This window comes from Dendropsophus ebraccatus, chromosome 8 (genome assembly GCF_027789765.1).
Source record: "Dendropsophus ebraccatus isolate aDenEbr1 chromosome 8, aDenEbr1.pat, whole genome shotgun sequence".
Lineage (NCBI taxonomy): Eukaryota > Metazoa > Chordata > Amphibia > Anura > Hylidae > Dendropsophus > Dendropsophus ebraccatus.
The window spans coordinates 123259740-123282041 of NC_091461.1; the positions used below are offsets into that span (position 1 = coordinate 123259740).

General features: G+C 40.9%; 2 protein-coding genes across 5 annotated transcripts in view; one reads left to right on the top strand and one right to left on the bottom strand.

Annotated features, from left to right (window-relative positions):
- Window positions 1-2703: 2703 nt before the first annotated feature.
- CYB5RL (cytochrome b5 reductase like) overlaps window positions 2704-22302 on the bottom strand; it is a 29798-nt gene continuing 10199 nt past the window's right edge. For 2 of the 4 annotated variants that reach the window (XM_069981675.1, XM_069981676.1), the window contains exon 7: window positions 20823-21409. In XM_069981675.1, the coding sequence (XP_069837776.1) occupies window positions 21206-21409 (204 nt within the window). In that variant the 3' untranslated portion in view covers window positions 20823-21205. Of the gene's footprint in view, window positions 3293-3896; window positions 4007-20822; window positions 21410-22302 lie in introns of those variants that run through there. The other 2 variants (XR_011364331.1, XR_011364330.1) reach the window with 2 other exon arrangements.
- Window positions 16389-20676, top strand: LOC138799920 (dynein light chain Tctex-type 5-like). Its single transcript, XM_069981680.1, has 3 exons — window positions 16389-16716; window positions 16967-17041; window positions 19894-20676. The coding sequence occupies exons 1-3, from the start codon at window positions 16528-16530 to the stop codon at window positions 20239-20241; spliced, it is 612 nt and encodes a 203-aa protein (XP_069837781.1). The 5' UTR covers window positions 16389-16527; the 3' UTR covers window positions 20242-20676.

Below are 22302 nucleotides of genomic sequence, written 5' to 3' on the forward strand. Positions count from 1 at the left end.
AAAATCTCCAGTCTTCCAGTACTTATCAGCTGCTGTATGTCCTGCAGGAAGTGGTGTATTTTCTCCAGTCTGACACAGTGATCTCTGCTGCCACCTCTGTCCATGTCAGGAATTGTCCGGAGCAGGAGAGGTTTTCTATGGGGATTTGCTGCTGCTCTGGACAGTTCCTGACATGGACAGAGGTGGCAGCAGAGAGCACTGTGTCAGAGAGAATACACCACTTCCTTCAGGACATACAGCAGCTGATAAGTACTGGAAAAATGGAGATGTTTTAAATAGAAGCAATTTACAAATCTCTATAACTTCCTGACACCAGTTGATTAAAATATATGTTTTTACCGGAGTTCCCCTTTAATTATATAACACTATGAACACCTGTGTGATAGATTTGATACGGGAATTTTTAGGAGCCTCCTAATGTTACGGATCTATTTTGTAATTTCTCATTTCTCAGGGTTTTGGGGTTGTTCTATTCTTTCTTCCCTTTGCCAGGATTTCCCTGTGATTGGCCATGGGTCGGGGTCCCTCCAGCACATATTGCCGGGATCCTCGCCAGACGTTCCATCTCTCAGCGCGGCTCAGGTTTCTCAGTAGCCGCGGCAGAGAGACAGACGGACGTTCTCATCCACAACCACAGACTTGCTGTATTGACATTTTCTTTCTTATAAAACAATAATAGGTCTGAAACCTCAGAGAGGAATCGGAGGCCGTCGTTGTCTTCACAGAACGGACGCCTAATGGACGTTGAGGCTTTATGGTCCCCGGCACAAAGTAATTCACAGCATTTATTTGGCTTCACATGATTTTAACTTTTTTCCGCACCAGGGGCGTAGCTAGAAATGGCCGGACCCCATAGCAAACTTTTCATTGCCCCCTCCCTTTACCCCCCGACCACTGACCCTTCAAGTGTAGTCATAACTGCAGGCGCTGGTCTGGAGTGTTTCCAGTTAAAGGGACATTTGCAGAATCTGGGACGGCTCAGGGGGCCCAGTGTATTGCAGGAGCGGGGTCACCCGGCCCCATAACATCGCCTATGGCTGCTACAGCGGTAGTTACCCCCCTGTATGGACCGCAGAATGTATTGTCCTTATACTGGGTTCTGGGGGGATCTGCTGCACCATTGGAGACAACAGGCCCTCCATTGATGCACTCACTATTTAAAGGGGCATTCCTAAATCATCCCCCCTTCTGGAGACTAACAATTCCTTCCATACTTGTTATTATCTATTCAGTCTCCCTTCCCCAGTTCCCAGCTGCTGCGTTCTGCTGAAGACACAAAAGTCTGTGTGTGAGCTTTTCTCTCTGTCTCCCCCTCCCTTCTGAGACAACTGATGTAAAGTGTCCCTGGCAGGCTGTCTCTGCACTCTGTGATGCTGGGAGGGTTAATCTTGGTGGTGACCTCATTGTGATTAATCTTCAGTGCATTATAGAGTGCAGAGACAGACGGTCAGGGACTTGTTTACATCAGCAGTCTCAGAAGGGAGGCAGGGGGAGACAGAGAGAACAGCTCTCATACAGATTTCTGTGTCTTTAACAGAAAGCAGCAGCTGAGAACTGAGGGAAGGAGACAGAAAGGGTAATGTATGGAAGGAATTGTTAGTCTCCAGGAGCGGGGATGGTTCAGCAGGTATTTTACCTGAGGGAAAACCACCAGCACCACAGGGGGTATACCATGAATACAAAAAATCTAGTGTGGGATATACTGCTAAAGTTACATCTACAATCAGTAAAATCCCAACATATTACAGATAAATCTTCTATATTACTGCATACACTAACACATTAATAACCCAGACAGTGGAGGCCCGGGATACAGAATCACAGAAGCCAATAGATACAACCTACATATCGTTGTGCCCCCTGGTGGTGGACGTGGTAAGGTGCACAGGACTTGCTGGATTGTCACAACACCCTAAGCCAATAAATACATGTAAAACATTAGATGGATGCTGCCTTGGTAAATGCTATGGACAGTTCCTGACATGGACAGAGGTGGCAGCAGAGAGCACTGTGTCACACTGGAGAGAATACACCACTTCCTGCAGGACATACAGCAGCTGATAAGTACTGGAAGACTGGAGATTTTTAAATAGAAGTAATTAACAAATATAACTGTATAACTTTCTGACACCAGTTTATTTGAAAGGGAAAAAAGCTCTTTTTAATGTGATGGCATCATCTGAAGGGGCCTGTGTGAGTTTCATCGCACTTGGAGCAGAATATCCCCCAGAGCCCCCGGAGTTGGGGAAGTTTAAACCTGTAGACTGAAGTCAAATCAACCTTAAATGTGTCCGACACGTCCAACAAACAGGAAGAGAACACTTCTATTACTACAAGGGAATATAAGAAATGTTATAATATATCTTACCAGAGAAAATGTCTCTTTCTCAGTTTATAAGCCCTGGACTTTATACCGTGCTGCAGGGTCACACGTTACTTATCAGAATCCTAGCTACGCCACTGACTGTGTTCTTTGCTTTTATATGGTCCACTATGCTTACTATATGTTATACTGCACAGAATGCTGGGATGGATTCTAGGGCTCTGTCTGCCACCTGCTGGCTGTCAGCGTTACTGCACCCTGTAATACATATAATCTATGATTAGTCTCTGCCCCCATCACTGGCCACAATCTCACTGTATATATATATATATATATATATATATATATATATATATACACACACACACACACACTAGGGCCAAAACCTGGAAGGAGTCTGATCATTCAGTACACATGGACGCTCAGCGAGTGTGTGCATGGGCGGATGTGATGCTGTTTACTGAGTGAGCGATCAGTTGGATATCTTAGGGCAGGTCAGCCTAAACTCTTGCCCACTAGGTGTCTCACTTGCCGGTAAACTGCCTGTTGCTAGGGGGAATTGTCTCTAGCAACAGAGAGACCAGGATGGAGATGGGGCTTAGACTGTGTTAGGTAGGGGGGGAAAGCCTGGTCTGTGTGTGTGTGCAGCCTGAGCCTGTCTTCCTGATCCAGAGGATCCATGCTGGGCCTGAAAGGTAAATGACGGTTTCCATGTTATCTTTTCCATAAAGTTCTGGAAAACTCTTTCTGCTATGTGCACAGTGCTGCCTCCTGAATGTAATCTCCATTCATCTATAATAATGGACCTTGTACTTATTGTCCAGCAGAGTCCTAGTCTGTTCATTCTGATAGACGTTCTCCAACACTATGTCATAGCACAGCAGAGAGGAGTAGGTGCTGTCCGGTGATTGGCCGTTGTTACAGAAGAGAAGTCCCTGTGTGAAAAACAGTCCAGTTCTTGGGCTGCACCTGAAATGTAGGAAGTGGTGTATTCAGCTGATGTATGCCCTGCAGGAAGTGGTGTATTCTCTCCAGTCTTCCAGTACTTATCAGCTAATGTAAGCCCTGCAGGAAGTGGTGTATTCTCTCCAGTCTTCCAGTACTTATCCGCTGCTGTATGTCCTGCAGGAAGTGGTGTATTCTCTCCAGTCTGACACAGTGCTCTCTGCTGCCACCTCTGTCTATGTCAGGAACTGTCCAGATCAGGAGAGGTTTTCTATGGGGATTTGCTGCTGCTCTGGACAGTTCCTGACATGGACAGAGGTGGCAGCAGAGAGCACTGTGTCGGACTGGAGAGAATACACCATTTCCTGCAGGACATACAGCAGCTGATAAGTACCGGAAGACTGGAGATGTTTTAATAGAAGTAAATTGCAAATTTGTATGACACCAGTTGATTAGAATATTTTTTTTCCCTCCGGAGTTCCCCTTTAATGTAACAAAACCAGGCAGAACTGGAATGCAGGACTGATGGAACGTCTTATAGAGCTGCATCAGGTCACAGTAGTCACATCCAACATATAATAAAGAAGCCATTGAAGGTCCTAAGCCTGAGCTGAAGCATCTGGACGGCTCCCAGCAGCGGGTTACCCCATTAGTGGTTGGCCCTCAGGGTCAGGCTCCGATCAGGCCGGCTCTTTATGTGCTCGGACTTCGCCTGTTATGTTGTTATGTTTGCAGAACCTGCGGCAGAATGAAGTCGTCACAATCAGGTGTAATTGATAGCGAGTCAGAGCGTTGGAGACGTGTGTAAACAGAGGCGAGGAGTATTAGAGGAGTATACGGGAGGCGGAGGGGCCAGTCCCTGCAGGATCGGATGCTGGAAGGGCCACAAGTCACAGCCACCACAGCCGGGTAACATAATATATATATAATATATAGGATATATATATCCAGGTGCATCGGGGATCCTGGGTCACTATAATGGGGGTGATAAGACGAATGGAATATTTGAATGGTTTTGAGTGATTTGTAGAGTTTCCTGTATCTTGTACATAGCAGTCTCCAGGGATATATTCTTATGATAAGGGTGCCAGGGATTTGTAATTTATTTCTGCTTAAAAATCTTCCAGTATGTATCAGCTGCTGTATGTCCTGCAGGAAGAGGTGTTTTCTCTCCAGTCTGACACAGTGCTCTTGTGGTACTCGGCCAGTGCTGTGATGTTGTTATTTGTTATGCCGGTACTGTGGTACACAGGTGTGATGCTGGTACCTGTTTTCGTCCGGTTTGCTATCCCCAATGGTCGGTAACGTCCGGCAGTGTTGTGGGTCCCTTGGGCTCTTGTCACAGCAACCTGGAGTGGTAGTAGACCCACCCGGAATGTCGGTACCGCCACCCACAGAAAAGGGGAAAAATAACCCTAGGTAGACAGTGGTGTGTGTGGGTGCAGGTAGATAAGACAGAATCCCCTGGGTTTAGTACAAAAATAGACACTTTACTGGATAACATTGCAGGTGAACATTACACACTATACTTGTACTCACCTTTAGAATATAGTCTGACTGCCTTCTGCCCTCTAGTTGTGTAGAACCCGTCCTAAGTGGGTAGCACGAGCCCCAGTCATTGGTTATCTGGGTGTAGCAAACATCTGAGATTACCTAGTCGTCCTGCACTGCGCAGTAGGATACGTTGACCTATTCTGGTAGCTTTGTCCTACTGGGGTCAGTCCTTTTGTCTCAGGATACTGCCCTGCACGTTTTAGATGGGCTCCTGGCGTCGGCTAGGGTGATCCTAGGTGGCTGCTCTCCTCTAAGGTGAACTTAGCACTGCGTAACTGTGGTAATTGCTTCCATAAAGAAAGTCTCTCTGAGAGCCAGCTTCTCACACATCTGCCCTCTGAAGACTGTTCTGAACTCCCTCACTTCCTCCACAGGTTAACTCCTCCTCCAGGGGCCATATCTAAACCCTCCTGTGAGTGGTTGAGCTGAGTGTGGGTAAGAGAGAGACTAGATAGGATAAGATAAGAAAAGAGAGCACCTGTAAGAGGTCAGCAGCACATGAACACCTGACATACCACAGTTAACCCTAGGTTCTACAGCCATGCATAGAAGACATAAAACAGTAAAGACACCCAAAAGGGAGAATAAGCTACTACATCTCCCACTGGTTAACCTGAGAGAAACTTTTACACAGGTGACAGGTGCCAGTGGTGGGATACCATGTTCTCTGCTGCCACCTCTGTCCATGTCAGGAACTGTCCAGAGCAGGAGAGGTTTTCTATGGGGATTTGCTGCTACTCTGGACAGTTCCTGACATGGACAGAGGTGGCAGCAGAGAGCACTGTGTCAGACTGGAGAGAATACACCACTTCCTTCAGGACATACAGCAGCTGATAAGTACTGGAAGACTGGAAATTTTTTTTAAATCAGAGTAAATAGCAAATCTCTGGCACCAGTTGATTTTAAAGAAAAAAAATTTATTGAACAACCCCTTTAAGGCCCCTTCACACGTTAGGGAAATCTGTCCGCTTCCTGCAGGACACACAGCAGCTGATAAGTACTGAAAGACTGGAGAGCATACACTACTTCCTGCAGGACATATAGCAGCTGATAAGTGCTGGAAGACTGGAAATTTTTTTCCCGCAGGAGTTCCCCTTTAGTCTAGCAGCCGACATCCTACCAGCTGGAGCAGTAGGGTCGCCTCCTCATGGCTCAGGCAATTTGATTGAAGTATAAGCTGAGAATGTGACATCTCTTGTAACTTAGGCTGTATCCCAGTTTTCCAGGCGGTCCTCCCGCTGTGTCCACCCGCTCCACGGAGCAGGCAGACAGCGGGAATCTGATGCCCAGCGTTCGGACCATCCCTAGACAGGAGATATAAGGCAGTGATGCAGCAATGGGAATGGACTCTATGGGCTTTATGTAGGATCAATGTATTTCCTTTCCGTTGGGTTATTTGGGTTGATGAATAACCTCAGATCTGGCTCTTCTGTACTTACATCCTCTAGAATGGACGCCGCAGGTGACAGCAGAAGACTCGGAGCCGTGAAGCTGTCACGTGTAACTTTCTGGGCAACAAATCGGGATGGTGACCCCTCAGCTTTAAAAACTGTAAGATCACAGACTCAATATAACTGTATATATCAATATTACTGTGTATATCACTATTACTGTGTATATTACTATTACTGTGTATATCACTATTACTGTGTATATCACTATTACTGTGTATATTACTATTACTGTGTATATCACTATTACTGTGTATATCACTATTACTGTATATATCACTATTACTGTACATATCACTATTACTGTGTATATTACTATTACTGTGTATATCTCTATTACTGTGTATATTACTATTACTGTGTATATCACTATTACTGTGTATATCACCATTACTGTATATATCACTATTACTGTGTATATCACTATTACTGTATATATCACTATTACTGTGTATATCACTATTACTGTATATATCACTATTACTGTGTATATCACTATTACTGTATATATTACTATTACTGTATATATCACTATTACTGTATATATCACTATTACTGTGTATATCGCTATTACTGTGTGTATCACTATTACTGTATATATCGCTATTACTGTATATATCACTATTACTGTATATATCACTATTACTGTGTATATCGCTATTACTGTGTGTATCACTATTACTGTATATATCGCTATTACTGTATATATCACTATTACTGTATATATCACTATTACTGTATATATCACTATTACTGTGTATCACTATTACTGTGTATATCACTATTACTGTATATATCACTATTACTGTGTATATCGCTATTACTGTGTGTATCACTATTACTGTATATATCACTATTACTGTATATATCACTATTACTGTATATATCACTATTACTGTGTATATATCACTATTACTGTATATATCACTATTACTGTATATATCACTATTACTGTATATATCACTATTACTGTGTATCACTATTACTGTATATATTACTATTACTGTGTATATCACTATTACTGTGTATATCACTATTACTGTATGTATCACTATTACTATTACTGTATATATCACTATTACTGTGTATATCGCTATTACTGTATATATCACTATTACTGTATATATCACTATTACTGTATATATCACTATTACTGTATATATCACTATTACTATATATATTACTATTACTGTGTATATCACTATTACTGTGTGTATCACTATTACTGTATATATCACTATTACTGTGTATATCACTATTACTGTATATATTACTATTACTGTATATATCACTATTACTGTGTATATCGCTATTACTGTGTATATCTCTATTACTGTGTATATCACTATTACTGTGTATATCACTATTACTGTATATATTACTATATATCACTATTACTGTGTATATCACTATTACTGTATATATCACTATTACTGTGTATATCACTATTACTGTATATATTACTATATATATCACTATTACTGTGTATATCACTATTACTGTATATATCACTATTACTGTATATATCACTATTACTGTGTATATCGCTATTACTGTGTATATCGCTATTACTGTATATATCACTATTACTGTGTATATCACTATTACTGTGTATATTACTATATATATCACTATTACTGTGTATATCACTATTACTGTATATATCACTATTACTGTATATATTACTATTACTGTATATATCACTATTACTGTGTATATCACTATTACTGTATATATCACTATTACTGTGTATATTACTATGTATATTACTATTACTGTGTATATCACTATTACTGTGTGTATCACTATTACTGTGTATATCACTATTACTGTATATATCGCTATTACTGTGTATATCACTATTACTGTGTATATCACTATTACTGTATATATCACTATTACTGTACATATCACTATTACTGTATATATCACTATTACTATATTACTATTACTGTATATATCACTATTACTGTATATATCACTATTACTGTACATATCACTATTACTGTATATATCACTATTACTATATTACTATTACTGTATATATCACTATTACTGTATATATCACTATTACTGTACATATCACTATTACTGTATATATCACTATTACTATATTACTATTACTGTATATATCACTATTACTGTATATATTACTATTACTGTATATATCACTATTACTGTATATATCACTATTACTGTGTATATCGCTATTACTGTGTATATCACTATTACTGTATATATCACTATTACTGTGTATATTACTATGTATATCACTATTACTGTGTATATCGCTATTACTGTATATATCACTATTACTGTGTATATCACTATTACTGTATATATCACTATTACTGTATATATCACTATTACTGTATATATTACTATTACTGTATATATCACTATTACTGTGTATATCACTATTACTGTATATATCACTATTACTGTGTATATTACTATGTATATTACTATTACTGTGTATATCACTATTACTGTGTGTATCACTATTACTGTGTATATCACTATTACTGTATATATCGCTATTACTGTGTATATCACTATTACTGTGTATATCACTATTACTGTATATATCACTATTACTGTACATATCACTATTACTGTATATATCACTATTACTATATTACTATTACTGTATATATCACTATTACTGTATATATCACTATTACTGTACATATCACTATTACTGTATATATCACTATTACTGTACATATCACTATTACTGTATATATCACTATTACTATATTACTATTACTGTATATATCACTATTACTGTATATATTACTATTACTGTGTATATCACTATTACTGTATATATTACTATTACTGTATATATTACTATTACTGTGTATATCACTATTACTGTATATATTACTATTACTGTATATATCACTATTACTGTGTATATCACTATAACTGTGTGTATCACTATTACTGTATATATCACTATTACTGTGTATATCACTATTACTGTGTATATTACTATTACTGTGTATATCACTATTACTGTATATATCGCTATTACTGTGTGTATCGCTATTACTGTATATATCACTATTACTGTATATATCACTATTACTGTGTATATTACTATTACTGTGTATATCACTATTACTGTACATATCGCTATTACTGTATATATCACTATTACTGTATATATCACTATTACTGTGTATATCGCTATTACTGTGTGTATCACTATTACTATTACTGTATATATCACTATTACTGTATATATCACTATTACTGTGTATATCACTATTACTGTATATATTACTATTACTGTATATATCACTATTACTGTATATATCACTATTACTGTATATATTACTATTACTGTATATATCACTATTACTGTGTATATCACTATTACTGTGTATATCGCTATTACTGTGTGTATCACTATTACTGTGTATATCACTATTACTGTATATATTACTATTACTGTATATATCACTATTACTGTACATATCACTATTACTGTATATATCACTATTACTGTGTATATTACTATTACTGTGTATATCGCTATTACTGTACATATCACTATTACTGTATATATCACTATTACTGTATATATCACTATTACTGTACATATCACTATTACTATATTACTATTACTGTATATATCACTATTACTGTGTATATCACTATTACTGTATATATTACTATTACTGTATATATCACTATTACTGTATATATTACTATTACTGTATATATTACTATTACTGTATATATCACTATTACTGTGTATATCACTATTACTGTACATATCACTATTACTGTATATATCACTATTACTGTGTATATCACTATTACTGTACATATCACTATTACTGTATATATCACTATTACTGTGTATATCACTATTACTGTATATATCGCTATTACTGTGTGTATCGCTATTACTGTATATATCACTATTACTGTACATATCACTATTACTGTATATATCACTATTACTGTGTATATCGCTATTACTGTGTGTATCACTATTACTGTATATATCACTATTACTGTATATATCACTATTACTGTATATATCACATCACTATTACTGTATATATTACTATTACTGTATATATCACTATTACTGTACATATCACTATTACTGTATATATTACTATTACTGTGTATATCACTATTACTGTATATATCACTATTACTGTATATATCACTATTACTGTGTATATCGCTATTACTGTGTGTATCGCTATTACTGTATATATCACTATTACTGTATATATCACTATTACTGTGTATATTACTATTACTGTGTATATCACTATTACTGTGTATATCGCTATTACTGTGTGTATCGCTATTACTGTATATATCACTATTACTGTATATATCACTATTACTGTGTATATTACTATTACTGTGTATATCACTATTACTGTGTATATCGCTATTACTGTGTGTATCGCTATTACTGTATATATCACTATTACTGTATATATCACTATTACTGTATATATCACTATTACTGTGTATATTACTATTACTGTGTATATCACTATTACTGTACATATCGCTATTACTGTATATATCACTATTACTGTATATATCACTATTACTGTACATATCACTATTACTGTATATATCACTATTACTGTGTATATCGCTATTACTGTGTGTATCACTATTACTGTATATATTACTATTACTGTATATATCACTATTACTGTATATATCACATCACTATTACTGTATATATCACTATTACTGTATATATTACTATTACTGTATATATCACTATTACTGTATATATCACTATTACTGTGTATATCGCTATTACTGTGTGTATCGCTATTACTGTATATATCACTATTACTGTATATATCACTATTACTGTGTATATTACTATTACTGTGTATATCACTATTACTGTGTATATCGCTATTACTGTGTGTATCGCTATTACTGTATATATCACTATTACTGTATATATCACTATTACTGTGTATATTACTATTACTGTGTATATCACTATTACTGTGTATATCGCTATTACTGTGTGTATCGCTATTACTGTATATATCACTATTACTGTATATATCACTATTACTGTATATATCACTATTACTGTGTATATTACTATTACTGTGTATATCGCTATTACTGTATATATTACTATTACTGTGTATATCACTATTACTGTATATATCGCTATTACTGTATATATTACTATTACTGTGTATATCACTATTACTGTGTATATCGCTATTACTGTGTGTATCACTATTACTATTACTGTATATATCACTATTACTGTGTATATCACTATTACTGTATATATTACTATTACTGTATATATCACTATTACTGTATATATCACTATTACTGTGTATATCGCTATTACTGTGTATATCTCTATTACTGTGTATATCACTATTACTATATATATTACTATTGCTGTATATATCACTATTACTGTGTATATCACTATTACTGTATATATTACTATTACTGTGTATCACTATTACTGTATATATTACTATTACTGTTGTGAGACACTGAAGGGGTTAATCCTGGATGGTCGCTATGTTTCACCTGGGTTCAGCTATTACACCTACTAGGACTGAGGGAAGTTCATGTCTCACTATCTGAGACATGGAAAAACCAGGGATGTGATGTGATCTCCAGCAGAGGTAGTTGCTGGGGATGTATTGATAAAGTGTGTTTGGGCCTGGTTTTTAGGAATGGATGGCAGGCTTGGTAGTGGGGCAGGGATGGATGGCAGGCTTGGTAGTGGGGCAGGAATGGATGGCAGGCTTGGTAGTGGGGCAGGGATGGATGGCAGGCTTGGTAGTGGGGCAGGAATGGATGGCAGGCTTGGTAGTGGGGCAGGGATGGATGGCAGGCTTGGTAGTGGGGCAGGGATGGATGGCAGGCTTGGTAGTGGGGCAGGAATGGATGGCAGGCTTGGTAGTGGGGCAGGAATGGATGGCAGGCTTGGTAGTGGGGCAGGAATGGATGGCAGGCTTGGTAGTGGGGCAGGGATGGATGGCAGGCTTGGTAGTGGGGCAGGGATGGATGGCAGGCTTGGTAGTGGGACTGTCCATTCCACTTCCTCCACTCCAGATATTGTTTGGCATCAGACGCCACAGGTGGTCGGGCTGGATCATCAGCAGCTCCATATAGTGTTGCAGAGCCATGGACAGAGGGAGGCCGGGGGCAGCTGAGAGTGCTGGAAGGCTGCAGCCTCAGGAGAAGCCATATACCTGACCAAGGTAAAACACTGGACTGTATATAATCTGTTATGTTCGTGCGACTGCAGCGAGTCGTAGCGTATAGACAGGGCCGTCTTCTGTTTAGTTAGTGCTGGACAAGCAGAGTTTATTTTGTGTTCTGCCTAAGGCTCCGTTCCCACTGAGCAAAGCTAGCGGAATTCCGCGACAGAATTGTCCGCCGCGGAATGCCGTTAGCCTCCCGCTCATAATGGGACTCTATGGGAGGCGCGCGCTCCTGCCCTGTCCGCGCTGAAGAATGAACATGTTCATTCTTCAGCGCGTACAGAGCAGCAGCGCATGCCTCCCATAGACTCCCATTATGAGCGGGAGGCTAACGGCATTCCGCGGCGGACAATTCCGTCGCGGAATTCCGCTAGCTTTGCTCAGTGGGAACGGGGCCTTAAGCCAAGGCTGTTTATTTGCTTTCTTGCATGGGATAATAAACGCAGGCAAAGCCTGTACTTGGACTTATTCGTTTGAGCCTGTTGACTGCTGTTCACACTGCAATCCTGCACTCTACCGAGCAAATCCTCCCACACTGTGTATATCGCTATTACTGTGTATCACTGTGTATATCACTATTACTGTGTATATCACTATTACTGTGTATATCACTATTACTGTACATATCACTATTACTATTACTGTGTATATCACTATTACTGTGTATATCACTATTAGGCTATGTTCACACAACGTATGAGACCGGCCGTTCCGTGACCCCAGCCGGGTCACGGAACGGCCGGTCTCTGGCCGGATCATCTTGGCCGGTACTTCTCTGATGCAGGCGAATCTTTCATATTCTTGGTCAGCTGCTCAGACTGTCCGTACATAAGATGGCAGAAGCCAATGGTAACGGGATTGGCTGACCACCTCAGGTGTATGGAGGTCTCCTGACTCTCTGCCAGCACATATGGGGGCAAAGGAGAGTCGGGCTTGATGAACTGCACCATGTTTAAAGGGGTTATCCAGCGCTACAAAAACATGGCCACTTTTTCCCCTCTCTTGTCTCCAGATTGGGTGGGGTTTGGAACTCAGTTCCATAGAAGTAAATGGAGCTTAATTGCAAACCGCACCTGACCTGGAGACAAGAGAGGGGGAAAGTGGCCATGTTTTTGTAGTGCTGCATAACCCCTTTAAAGGTGTCCCCGAAGGTGTCAGGCAGAACAGGCGCAGTGATCTGAACTGGTAAACCCCTTTAAGACCAAAGATAACACTAATATCCAGTCTTCTCGGTCTGTAGAATAACTTATCATGGAGCCGAATCTGAGAAGGAAAACAATAAGTCTTCAGCTTATCAGGTGTAATGTGCCGGGTCACCGCTACCTGCGCCCACAATGACTTATTGTCTCTGACTAATCACAAGGTTTAATGACTTCATTCATTTCATCTGGAGGAGACAATGCGCTCGGTAATCTTGGATTCTTACTTCAGTCGATCTGTCAGTATAAACGTCTTACGTGTCAGAGAGATGGGGAAACGTTTTTTATGATGACAGCGACAACTTTGTGTGTGTATATATATATATATATATATAATATATATATATATATATATATATATATATATATATATATGTTACAGGAGGAAGAAGGGAAAGGGGGACATGATGGAAACCTTTATATATGTTACAGGAGGAAGAAGGGAAAGGGAGGACATGATGGAAACCTTTATATATGTTACAGGAGGAAGAAGGGAAAGGAGGACATGATGGAAACCTTTATATATGTTACAGGAGGAAGAAGGGAAAGGGAGGACATGATGGAAACCTTTATATATGTTACAGGAGGAAGAAGGGAAAGGGAGGACATGATGGAAACCTTTATATATGTTACAGGAGGAAGAAGGGAAAGGGAGGACATGATGGAAATATATATATATGTGTGTTACAGGAGGAAGAAGGGAAAGGGAGGACATGATGGAAACCTTTATATATGTTACAGGAGGAAGAAGGGAAAGGGAGGGAGATCATGGAAACCTTTATATATGTTACAGGAGGAAGAAGGGAAAGGAGGGACATGATGGAAACCTTTATATATGTTACAGGGGGAAGAAGGGAAAGGGGGGACATGATGGAAATATATATATATGTGTGTTACAGGAGGAAGAAGGGAAAGGGAGGACATGATGGAAACCTTTATATATATTACAGGAGGAAGAAGGGAAAGGAGGGACATGATGGAAACCTTTATATATGTTACAGGAGGAAGAAGGGAAAGGGGGACATGATGGAAACCTTTATATATGTTACAGGAGGAAGAAGGGAAAGGAGGAGATGATGGAAACCTTTATGTTACAGGAGGAAGAAGGGAAAGGGGGAGATGATGGAAACCTTTATATATGTTACAGGAGGAAGAAGGGAAAGAGAGGGAGATCATGGAAACCTTTATATATGTTACAGGAGGAAGAAGGGAAAGGGAGGGAGATGATGGAAACCTTTATGTTACAGGAGGAAGAAGGGAAAGGAGGACATGATGGAAACCTTTATATGTGTTACAGGAGGAAGAAGGGAAAGGAGGACATGATGGAAACCTTTATATATGTTACAGGAGGAAGAAGGGAAAGGAGGACATGATGGAAACCTTTATATGTGTTACAGGAGGAAGAAGGGAAAGAGAGGGAGATGATGGAAACCTTTATATATGTTACAGGAGGAAGAAGGGAAAGAGGGAGATGATGGAAACCTTTATATATGTTACAGGGGGAAGAAGGGAAAGGGGGGACATGATGGAAACCTTTATATATGTTACAGGAGGAAGAAGGGAAAGGGAGGACATGATGGAAACCTTTATATATGTTACAGGAGGAAGAAGGGAAAGGAGGGACATGATGGAAACCTTTATATACAGTATGTTACAGGAGGAAGAAGGGAAAGGGAGGATATGATGGAAATATATATATATGTCTGTTACAGGAGAAAGAAGGGAAAGGGGGACATGATGGAAACCTTTATATATATTACAGGAGGAAGAAGGGAAAGAGAGGGAGATCATGGAAACCTTTATATATGTTACAGGAGGAAGAAGGGAAAGGGGGACATGATGGAAACCTTTATATATGTTACAGGAGGAAGAAGGGAAAGGAGGAGATGATGGAAACCTTTATATATGTTACAGGAGGAAGAAGGGAAAGGAGGAGATGATGGAAACCTTTATGTTACAGGAGGAAGAAGGGAAAGGGGGAGATGATGGAAACCTTTATATATGTTACAGGAGGAAGAAGGGAAAGAGAGGGAGATCATGGAAACCTTTATATATGTTACAGGAGGAAGAAGGGAAAGAGAGGGAGATGATGGAAACAGGACTAAATAAGGTTCCGGAGGTAAATGGTTTTAGTAATTAAAAAAAACTCGAGAATAGGACACAATGAGAAGTTACTGGAGGAAAGATCAGAAGCAACATGAGAAAATATTACTTTACTGAAAGAGTAGTAGATGCTTTGAGGCAACTCCCAGCAGATGTGGTAGGTAAATCTACAGTAACAGAATGTAACCTGCCTGGTATATATATATATATATATTATATATAATATCCTAAGATGATAAGAAAGTAAAGAATATAAGGGGGGACTAGATGGAGCAGGTCAGCTGTGTCCTTGTTATATACAGGTGCCGGTGTTGTATACAGTATATACCATGTGTGGTCTGACCTGTAGGTGACACTATGGGGGAGATCTGTACTTATACGTCGCCCCCATACAGTGCGCTGGATTTACTACGAGCTGCAGAATCTCCCCGTTCTCCGGATTTCTGCCCTGGTTTGCACCTGTTTCCCGGCGGGGCTCACACAAAATACTAATATCTGCCCCTTCTCCATGGTGTACCCCAGGGGTGCACACTGACAGACGTCCCCTATGTTCTTATACTTTTGCATCCTGTGATGTTCTCAGCCTTGGCCGCCGCTGCCTGACACTGATCTCTAGACTGCAGCTTATTCTCCGCCATCCCCTGATGCATCGCTGGACGTGTTAACTCCTTCTTTACCTCATACTTATCACTTTGTAAATGTTACTGATGGATTTATCGCTGCTTCTGTCCCTTCAGCCTGCAGCTGCCCAGACCTCCAGAGGGGCCCCGAATGTGAAAGCCGCCACCAGCGAGGGATCTGCAAAACCTGCCGACACAAAGAAACCCGCACAATCCATCAGCCTGTCCGGTCTCCTGGCCGCTCAACGGATGACGCTGAGACTAAAGGTAACACGGCCCTATAACGTGTACAGGGAACAGATATCATGGTGTATAATTCACAGCAAAGCTCAAACCCGTCTAAAAGACATAATAAATGTGTACGAGGCGCAAATTCCGCTGCTTGTGTACAATAAAAAAACAGCAGAATTATGAATACAGCTCTGGAGCACCATACAGAATGTAACAGGAGATCAGAGATAGATAATGCAATGTGTTACACAATGTCTGTACTCACTGATCCTCTTCTGTATAATAGAATCAAGCGGCTTTACGGAGAAAGGCCCGAGCCCGCACCCCCAACCGCAAACCCATCACCATCATCAATGAACAGGTAAGGGAGTGACCGTCTATATATCTCAGATGTATCTATAGTGGACAAACACAATAACAGATGAATGGAGGACACAAGATATAATACACTATTAACCCATCAAATACACTTATCCCCATTTCCCCTGCAGACGCCAGATATTTGTGGTGAAACATGTTGGGGGTTTTATATAACAGCAAAGTGTTCCGTATGGCTCCTTAATCCGTAGGTACAGAGCTTACAGATATCACATTGTGTATTGTGCAGGATTGGACTACTGCTGGAGTTTTATTTTATAGGTTATAAAAGTTAAGGTGTAGCTGTTATTTTATAATATTTTATCATAGAGAGATGTCACAAACTTTGATCAGTCCGGTTCTTGGAGTTTAGTCTAGAATGGGCAGAAAGAGAAGCCCACGGCTGAGCACTTCTCTCTGTGTGTGAGACTGTCCCATAGATTTACACTGGGAGTCCATCTCGGGTCACTCCAGCCATTGTTGGGAGTCTTAACACCCCAATTGATCAAAATTGTGTTTTTACCTGTTTACATAAAACCTCAAAGGGGTTGTTCACCAAAAAATCTTTTCTTTCAAATCAACTGGTTCCAGAAAGTGCCAGATTTGTTACTTCTATGTACAAATCTCCTGTCTTCCAGTACTTATCAGCTGCTGTATGTCCTGCAGGAAGTGGTGTACTCTCCAGTCTGACACGCTGCTCTCTGCTGCCACCTCTGTCCATGTCAGGAACTGTCCAGAGCAGCAGCAAATCCCCATAGAAAACCTCTGCTGCTCTGGACAGTTCCTGACATGGACAGAGGTGGCAGCAGAGAGCACTGTGTCAGACTGGAGAGAGTACACCACTTCCTGCAGGACATACAACAGCTGGTAAGTACTGGAATACTGGAGATTTTTTTTTAATAGAAGTAAATTACAAATCTATATAACTTTCTAACACCAATAGATTTGCAAGAAAAAAATAATTGGAATGGGTAAATAAACAGTGTATTATGAATAAAGAAATCTTCTTGTAATGTGCAGGGAGCTGCCATGTTGGGCCACATCTTTGTGTGTTTCAGATAGCGACATGTCAGTCTGTAGACCAGGGATGGGGAACCTGTCGTCCTCCAGCTATTGCAAAACTACAATTCCCATCATGCCTGGACAGCCAGAGCTTTAGCTTCCCCATCCCTGGTGTAGACAACTACATGTAACCAAGCCAAGCAGGTAGAGGCGATCAGCTGAGCGTTGTGCCCATTCGCGTCCTTGGAGAGCAGAGCGTGCCGTGTACAGATTTATAGAAAGTCTCGTAAACTCGTCTCTGTATCTGTACACGGTTCCCTCCGCTCTCCATAGAAACGATTGGACGCAGCTGTCACCTGAGCTCCTGTCCCTCTATGTCCCAGCCCCCGGAGAAGTCACTATGACGGGGACAGCTTTATAAGACGGACCGGTCCCGTAAATCCACCGATAAGGTCTTTACAATAAACTACAAAGCAACAACCTATCGGATAAGTTCACACGGCAAACAGCGGAGCAGATGGAGCCGACCCGTCCCTTCTGTGTACACGGCAGCCTGACTAATAATGGCCGCATTCCGGGAGTCAGGGAGTGCCGCTGCCGCTGTCATGTAGACAAACGAGGAGATGGGATTAGAGGTGACCAGTGTTTGCACGAGGAGGCCGCAACACACACAACAATGGTGGATACAGTGCGTCTCTGCTTATACATAAAGGGCCGCAGCGTAACCTCAGGAGATCACAGGATACACCATCACTAAGTAACAACACAGAGACAACATGATACAGACCCAGGGATGTGTAATAACGTTATATCTCTGCCTCCTCTAAGGGCCCTTTACATGGGCTGGTATAGAGTACCGATCCTTCTGATCAGTGCTCGCTTACTGATCCTGAGCCAGCTTGGGTAATCGAGCAGCTTAAGATCCCTTGATTGTTCATGCAACCATTACAAAATCAACTGGTGTCGGAAAGTTATATAGATTTGTAAATTGCTTCTATTTAAAAATCTCCAATCTTCCAGTATTTATCAGCTGCTGTATGTCCTGCAGGAAGTGGTGTATTCTCTCCAGTCTGACACAGTGCTCTCTGCTGCCACCTCTGTCCATGTCAGGAACTGTCCAGAGCAGGAGAGGTTTTCTATGGGGATTTGCTGCTGCTCTAGACAGTTCCTGACATGGACAGAGGTGGCAGCAGAGAGCACTGTGTCAGACTGAAGAGAATACACCACTTCCTGCAGGACATACAGCAGCTGATAAGTACAGAAAGACTGGGTATTTTTAAATGGAAGTAAATTACAAATGTATGTAACTTTTTAACACTAGTTGTCTTAAAAGAAAATTCTCTGGAGTTCCCCTTTAAAGCCATCACTCTCCCTGTTAATAAGGACTTTATTGGCCGCACAAAGGATGTAATCAGCCAATGGGCAACCATTTTCTCATGTCAGCAGATCGCTGGCCCTTCTATGGGAATATCTCTGACAGCTGTCTCTTCCCTCCCTCAGCAGATGATCTCCGTGCAGCTGCAGTGTCTGCACGAACATCAAGGAGTGTAGTCACAGAGTCACATGCAGGGCAGCTGGGTGTTTTTACTCCTTTGGTAATCTATAAAGTCTGTGTTAGACGTCTCTAGCCGCACTGTCATCGTCTAGAGCGATGTTCCTTTACATAGCCCACTGCAGGAACATCTGCTAGAATGTACATACGGAGCTTTGTCTTGGCAGTCAGTTGCACATCCACCTATTACACAGGAAGATGTGCAGCTGACAGCCGAGGATCTGCAGACATCAGAATCGAGCGATCAGCTGATGAGTGACATGAATGATATGACGTTCCCCCTTAATTTTTTCCCTTTTCAGGTGCCGGCTGGTTCTGCAAATCCTGCACAAAGATTCCCATACTCCACAGCAAAAAAACTCATCCAGGAATTTTTGACAGCGAAGCTAAGAAACGTGACCTATGACCCAAGTACATCAGCTGACCTCACCAAGAACCTGTGCGAGGATATCAAGAAAATAGTGCGGAGAGTCACGCCACCTCGATACAAGCTCATCTGTAACACCGCCATAGGCAGCAAGAACCAGGAGGACGTTCTGGTGACCAGTCAGTGTCTGTGGGACTCGTACTCCGATAACGTCACCTCCTGCAGCTTCCAGAACCCGACCATGTTCTGTGTGGTGACCGTGTACGCCGTTTATTTTGAGTGAAAACGCAAGAGACTGAATATAACATCACGATGAAAAACTCTCAACTGCTGATGGTCTTATACACAGGACAGCAATGAGGGGGGCGAGGATGTCCAGGCTACAGCAAGTGCCCAGGGGGCGGGCTCTCCATGTTAGGTGCCCAGAGCTCTCTGCACAGGTTGCACTTCCTTTATTTGTGTCTTTAATTTGTTGTATATATCTGGGAATATTATGGAACTTCTATTCATACAGTCAATATAATAAATTTGCCGCACTCCTTGTAAATGTCGCTTTTTCTGCCAGAGTTCCAGTAAAGTAAATATTAAGTGCCCAAGATGGGATCAAACCTTATCTGACACAGAGATTTTCTATGGGGATTTGCTGCTGCTCTGGACAGTCCCTGACATGGACAGAGGTGGCAGCAGAGAGCAATGTGTCAGACTGGAGAGAATACACCACTTCCTGCAGGACATACAGCAGCTGATAAGTACTGGAAGACTGGAAATTTTTAAATAGAAGTAAATTACAAATCTGTATAACTTTCTAGTACCAGTTTATTTGAAGGGGAACATGATATATATATATATAATATTTTTCCCCACTGGAGTTTTCCTTTAAGCCAAAGGTCTCTCCAGAAGGAGAATTTACCTCTCTGTATACTAGACACCGACAATTTCCCACTATACATTGACCATATATTGGTAGATTCCACCCATTCTCTGCAAACTGTATATATGATGACAGTGACTTATATCCAGTGAGTACAGGGGGCGTCTTCTCTCAGAGGGTCACTTACTTTTCCATCTGACCTGGACTGTGACTCTTCTCTGCAGAATCTGCTGGTTCCTTGCTCCAGCACCACAGTAAGTCCCCTCTGTGCCCCTATATAGTATTAAAGGGGTTCTCCAGTGTTAGAAAAACATGGCCGCTTTCTTCCAGAGACAGCAGCGCTCTTATCTCTAGTGTGGTCAGCAGGCTGAGATTTTTAAAAGCAGAAAATGGAGGAGTGATTGTGTTGTAGTTGTTTCAGCATGTGGGTCATGTCCTCGGTGTATGATACCGAACCACAGATGAGGATGTAGGGTCTCCTCCTGCAGGTCTCCAACACTGTGGCCAAGAACTCACAGTCTATCCGTCCCAGCTTTGAGTTTTCCCTATAACTCATGGGCAGATTTTCCAAGGATTCTTCCTGTGACAAGAAAACAGAGGGCAACGGAGTAATATAAAAAAACAGAACTCTGATACAAAAAGGAACCTGTCACCCCCGGAGGGCCTCCCAAACCCACCCCTGGATATGACTCCCCATACTTACCCCATCCTGACGGTCCTGCTCCCGATGCCGATCCCACCGCGTCGATATGCCACCCGCCCATCTCCACACTCCATATGCAAATGAGCTCCAGTGATTTCCTTTGGACGTCGGACTCCGCTTTGCATATTGAGTGTGCAGATCAGCAGGTGTCCGGCATCAGAAGCGGGACCGACAGGATGGGGTAAGTATAGGTGGCCGTCCAGGGGTGACAGGTTCCCTTTAAGAGTCTGTGATGACATCATACAGGAGGTGACGGCATTGCATCACATGCCGTATGTCACTATACTAAAGAAACAGAAAACTTTCAGTACAAAAATATTACCGTGTTTCCCCAAAATTACGGTGTCTTATATTAATTAGTTATAGTCGTGCTTTGTCTTATTTTTCCATAAAGAAGAATTCACACTTATTGTTGAATAAAAAAAACGAGCATTTATTATATACAGTATGGTAGTTGTCATCACAAACCAGTATAACCCGACAACCCACCACCCCCCTTCTCTTAGCGGCATAGTGGCTGAGGGTGGCTGCGGGGGTCTTACTTTCGGGGGATGCCTCATTTTAAGCTATCCAGTAAATGTTTGAAAGGGGAAATTTGGTAAAAATTATAATTTTTTCAAATCAGCTGGTGTCAGAAAGCTATACGGATTTGTAATTTACTTCTATTTTAAATGTCAGAAACTGTCCGGAGCAGGAGAGGTTTTCTATGGGGATTTGCTGCTGCTCTGGACAGTTCCTGACATGGACAGAGGTGGCAGCAGAGAGCACTG

Coding starts and splice junctions, on each gene's coding strand:
- LOC138799920 (XM_069981680.1), top strand. CDS start 16,528: ATGTTACTGATGGATTTATCGCTGCTTCTGTCCCTTCAGCCTGCAGCT. Junction 16,717..16,966: donor GGATGACGCTGAGACTAAAG/GTAACACGGCCC, acceptor TCTGTATAATAG/AATCAAGCGGCTTTACGGAG. Junction 17,042..19,893: donor TCACCATCATCAATGAACAG/GTAAGGGAGTGA, acceptor TTCCCTTTTCAG/GTGCCGGCTGGTTCTGCAAA.